The sequence below is a fragment of the Octopus bimaculoides genome, chromosome 4, assembly GCF_001194135.2.
Source record: "Octopus bimaculoides isolate UCB-OBI-ISO-001 chromosome 4, ASM119413v2, whole genome shotgun sequence".
Taxonomy (NCBI): Eukaryota; Metazoa; Mollusca; class Cephalopoda; order Octopoda; family Octopodidae; genus Octopus; species Octopus bimaculoides.
Window position 1 is genome coordinate 19,558,207 of NC_068984.1, and position 5,880 is coordinate 19,564,086.

The 5,880-nt window shown below is 36.0% G+C and overlaps 1 protein-coding gene across 10 annotated transcripts in view; it reads right to left on the reverse strand.

The window, feature by feature from the left end:
• The window catches only part of LOC106881484 (nesprin-1), an 811,219-nt gene that overhangs the window by 391,373 nt on the left and 413,966 nt on the right, over nt 1-5,880 (reverse strand). For all 10 annotated transcript variants that reach the window (XM_052966929.1, XM_014931893.2, XM_014931887.2 and 7 more), the window contains 4 exons: nt 4,758-4,916; nt 3,166-3,315; nt 2,315-2,479; nt 1,112-1,438 (listed from right to left, as the gene is read on the reverse strand). In XM_052966929.1, the coding sequence (XP_052822889.1) occupies nt 1,112-1,438; nt 2,315-2,479; nt 3,166-3,315; nt 4,758-4,916 (801 nt within the window). The remainder of the gene's footprint in view (nt 1-1,111; nt 1,439-2,314; nt 2,480-3,165; nt 3,316-4,757; nt 4,917-5,880) is intronic.

The following is a 5,880-nucleotide window of genomic DNA, read 5'->3' on the forward strand; positions in this document are numbered from 1 at the left end:
TATATATATATATATATATATGCATGTATAAATATATATATATATGTATATATCATCATCATCATCGTTTAACGTCCGCTTTCCATGCTACCATGGGTTGGATGATTTGACTGAGGTCTGGCAAGCCAGAAGGCTGCACCAGTCTCCAATCTGATCTATCTATGCCTGTATATCTGATGTATATATGTCTGTGTATATATATATATATATATATATATATATATATATATAGATGTATGTTTGTATGTGTGTGTGCATGTATATATATATATGTATGCATGTATATATTATATAAAGTGTGTTGTTTCATTAATGGTAGGATTAACAAAAAAGTATTCCATTCAGTGAGATCAATATCCTGTATTTATTACATACACACACACGCACACACACAAACACACATTTAAAGTTTGTGATCCACGATGGCATGGGTTGAGTGACCTGACAAGCTTTGACGGGCCCAAGGACAGCATTGTGATATTGTGCTCCACTGTCTCCTTTGGTATGGTTTCTATGGTTAGATGCCTTTCCTAATGCCAATCACTTGATAGTATACTGGGTGCTTTTTTGTATGACAATAGCACTAATGAGGTTGTTACGCAGTTTGCAAGACTATGAATGAACTCTGAAAGAGACGGCTTTATGCTCAGAGATGGGGGACTAAAGTATGAGAGGGGGGCCTGGGCAGGACAAGCTTTTTGTACATGGCTACTCACATTTTAGAAGAGAAAGTAGAGGTGAGCAGGGTGGAGCTAGGTAAGAGATGAAGATAGTGATGATGAGGTTTCTGGGTTGATCCTCAAGATAAGAAGTGAGTAAAGGTGAATGGGGACAGAAAAAAGCTGGATATGTGGATGTGAAGAGGTTGTAAGAGAGTAGGGAGAAGAGAAATGGATGAATGGGGGTCGGGGTGAATATAATACAGATAAGAATGAAGAACAAATGTTGAGGGATGATAAGTAGGAAAGGTGAGGGAGAGTAGGTGACAACTGTAGAGATTGGCAAGGGTTAAGGGATGGATAAAAGGTGGTGAAGTGATCAATGACAAAAAGTATTAAAAAAAAAACAAAACAAGAAAAAACAAAAAAGAAAAGAAGGATTCAATACAAACTATGACTCGATCAAGTGCAAGTTTCTTTTCTGAGAAACTTGTCTGCAATTGTGATTCTGTCTCCAGCTGAGCAGAAGTTTCACTAAGCCACTGCTTCATATTGTCAAGTTCATTATGAAACAGGGTCCAGTGAGATAGAGAACTTTCTAGATTTGCACATATGTTACTCATTTCAGATGAGAGGTTGTCATAGTCAGTTTGCAGGGATTGTAGGTTTTTATGCAATTTCTGGCATCCTAAAATCGATGTGTTTGGCAAAACTAGTTTTAGGCTCTCCATAGCAACCTGAAGTTTGTGCAAACCTTCATCCCTTTCAGCCATGAGTACCTGAATGATAAAGGAAATGATGACAGCAAGTGGTTATGCTGACAAAAAATGATGATGTGATGATGATGATAACAGTGATACTGATGAATGTGACAACATCAAGGATGATTACAACAGTTACAAAGAAGAAGAATGCAAAGTTGATGAAAAAAGAATGAGAAATCATACTACTACTACTACTACTACTACTACTACTACTACTACTACTACTACTAATAATAATAATAATAATAATAATAATAATAATAATACTTTCTACTATAGGCACAAGGCTCGAAATTGTTTGGAGGAGGGGGCCCAGTTGATTAGATCGACCCCAGATTGCAAATGGTACTTATTTTATTGACCCCAAAAGGATGAAAGGCAAAATCAACCTTGTCAGAATTTGAACTCAGAACAGAAAGATGCATGAAATACCACTAAGTATTTTTTTCAAATGTGTTAGCAATTCTGTCAGCTCACCATCTTAGTAAAAATAATAATAATAATTAATGATTTCAAATTTTGCCACAAGGGCAGCCATTTTAGAGGAGGGGATGAGACAATTCCACTGACCCCCAATGTTCAACTAGTACTTGTTTTATCAACCTTGAAAGGATGGAAGGTAGAGTCAACCTTGGCGGAATTTGAACTCACAACAGAGCAACAAGCAAAATACTGCTAAGCATTTTGCCTGGTGTGCTAACAATTCTGCCAGTTCGTCACCTTACTAATAATGATAACGATAATAATGATAATAATAAAATAATATTTTAAGGTTACCTATGCTGTTTGTTAGGTGAAATCTTAAAATGTATACACTTCTACAACCTGTTTATAATACAAATAACACAACTACACAGAAAATACATTAAAACTTCTTTGCTTTTATCATACCTGAATATTTTTGATTTTCTCTTGAATTACTGCTTCATTGCCTCTTGTGTCTTTGCATTCTTCAACCTTCTCTTGTAAACCTTTTGCCCAGGCAACACATTCTTCATAATGCAGCTGGTGTTTCTTATGGTCAACTACAAACTTTTCCCACTTACGACAGGAATCCTGAAAAGAAAACAAAAAAAAAACACATCATCATCATTGTCATCGTTTAGCGTTTGTTTTCCATGCTGGCATGAGTTAGATGGTTTATCTGGAACTGGTAAGCCAGAGAGCTCTACCAGGCTCCAGTCTGATTTTGGTTTGGTCTCTACAGCTTCCTAATACCAACCACTCCAAGAGTGTAGTGGATACCTTTTATGTATCACTGGCATAGGTGCCTTTACATGTCACTGTCACAGGTGCCTTATATATAGATAATCATCATCATCATCATCAACAACAATCTCTGGACATTACTGTCTTGAGTTGTAGGACTCATAGCATTGGCCACCTGCTTTCCATAGCATAAAAGTGACCAAGGTCACAACATTCACCCCTAAATGGAATGTCAGTCTGTTGTTGAATTACTCATTTGCAGCTGAGTGGACTGGAACAACTTGAAGTAAAGTGTTTTGTTCAAAATCACAATGCACTGCCTAGTTTGGGAATTGAAACCATGACTCTACAATCATGAGTGCAACACCCTAACCTCTAGGCCACACACCTTCATTATATATTTACATAAGGTCACATTAGAACAGAATTATATTGGCCACTCATTAAATACCATCAACTACTAAAAGGTTTAATAAAATATATAATTAGAAACATAAATAAATGCTGTTTAGTTTAAAACAAAATGGTCTTACTTTGATGTTACTGTAAACAACTTGCTTCCTGGCTTTAAGCTGAGACACTTTAGTTATGATACTGGAATCTGAGGTGATTTGAGATAATGCCTGAGCCAACTCAAACAGATCTTCTATAGAGTCAGGTTGAGTTTCAATGGTCAGTTGGGACTGAAAGAGAAAATTAAAGTCTTCAGATTCTGGTTTGTTAAAATCATGGCATTTTTTTTTTATTTAATATTCCTTCTCTTGCTTTTTTCCTAGCTTCTTATTTTACCATAGAATACAAATAGAATGATTAATTATTATCGTTTTCTTTATATTTGTGGTGCAGCAGTGCCTTTTTTGGTAGCAAGGAGTGAGATTTAAGATAAATAATTGAAATTAGTGTTGAGAAGATGTTTAATAATTTGTATTGGAGAATGGTGGACGGGAGAGAATTTCTTGAAGAACATCATTACAAGCAGGGGAAAAGGAAACAAAGTATACAGACACACAATGGAAGACTGCTTCCACATCTGGAGCTATGGACATCATAGACTGGATCCAAATACATGGACAACCTAAACAGTTGGTATGAAGCCTCTCACCAATATACTCCAGCTCCTGATTATCAAATGTTCTGTGTCCTCTCTCTCTGTCTTTTCTACCACTACTACTGTGGTCTCTGCTTCTTGGATCTAAATAGACTTGTGTCACTTCCAATCAGGCATTCCTAACTCATTCAAAGCAGGCCACATAATGAGTGTGGTCTGTCCTGAACACTTCATCCCAAGCCCAAATTAACCGCTGTACTATTTAATCCTCTAGAATGTCAGCTATTTGGATCTCCTTTCTGCTAATGTCTTTTCTTGCAGGCATCAACTTCCAACTATTGAAGTTGATCAATCCGTTGCTTCAATCTCACTGATCTAGGTGGACTTACAACAGGTACATCCCCTTCCACCAGACCAAACCAAAAAGAAAAAAGAAAGGAATACTGGGATTCTAAAGGTGAGACATTATAATTATAAATATGATGGACAGAATAACAGAAAGTGCATCTGGTTGGTTTTGAGTGGGTGTGGCATATAACATAGAATTGGTAGATTCAGAAGAACGAAAGTCAAGGTGGACAAATAAAGTTTAATGACACACCAGTGAGGTGATAAATTCATAGAGTAAAAGGGGTTTTAGCGAATAAGTAGAACGTCCCAACAACTTAAAATTGAAACTAAATTAAGCATTTAATTCGTTAATAGTTTAGTATACAAGATTACATACATAGTTTAGTTTAGTATAAACTACATACATAGTTTATTGTAACAAAGTGGTACACTGCATGATTGAAAATAAAACAATAATAATTTCACAAGATATAAAAAAGGGAGCCAAGAATGAGACCCCTGTATGGTTGCTTGACTTGTTGAGAGTGTCCCTTAAGCCACAAACTATCATTTTAAAAATTAAAAGTGGGGTACATAGTGTAATGTAGTTTGAGATAAACAGGAAACAAACTGCATGGTTGTGGCTTGAAAGTCTTTGGTCAAAGACAAGTCAGAGCAATCAGAGATGGATTGAAGTGAAACAACAAAACAACTATAGCAAAAACAATGACAACAAGTGAGAATTACCGTTAGAATATTCAACTGTTCTTCTTTCTCTTCCAGAGAGTTCTTTAGATCTGTGCCTTTCAGTTTGTTTTCAACTTGTTTGACTTCGGCAGAGCACTCTTCATATTTGGAATCAAAGAGTTCCCATTGATCCATACAACTTTCCAGATCTTTCTTAGTCTGTAACAGAGAAAATAATTGTTTTTAATGAAGGCACAAAACCAGTAATTTTGAAGAGAGAGTTTAAGTTGATCCTATCAATTCCAGTATTTGAACAGTACTTTTCTTTTATCAACACTACCCCCATCCCCTGAAAGATGAAAAGAAAAATTGATTTTGGGGGGATGGGGAATTGAACCCAAAACATAAAGAGATGAAAGAAATACAGCAAAGTATTTCTTTCAAATGCTCTAAGAATTCTGCCAACTTGCTGCCTTCTGTATTTGGAAAATTAATACTAATAGTTATATAAGTGTGTGTGTGTGTGTGTGATTAGATAAAGATAGTTATGGCTGATCTATGGGGCATATCTTATCTCGATGGTGAGCAATTCTACAATATAACCATCTTTATCAAATTACTCTACTGCTCTATAACTTAGTGTGTGCTTGTCTTTCGGATTTATGATATATGTATGTATATATACACACAACACACACACACACACACACACACACATGCACGCACGCACACACACACACACACACACAAACACACATATAAATCCACATTTTTCTACTGAGGGCTTATATGCCCCCAATATCAGACTATTTTCTTTAGTCAATACAAGGTGATTGCTTATAAGTTTTAAGCTTATAAAAATATTACTATGATTATTTACAGAATTGTAAAAATACATGGCACCACTTATCAAATCAGTCATCATATGTGTGTGTGTGTGTGTGTGTGTGTGTGTGTGTGTGTGTGTGTGTGTGTGTGTGTGTGTGTGTGTGTGTGTGTGTGTATGAAAATAGGTTTTGCTAATGAACCAGATCAGCAGCAGGGGTACCATTGGACCTATCTGCCTACAGAGTTAGATGGAAAGATTCAATTCTGAGAAATAGAAGTAGGAAAATAGGTTGTAAGAGGAAAACATTCAACTATTGGAATAATTGCAACTTTGAGGCACAGAGTAACAGATACA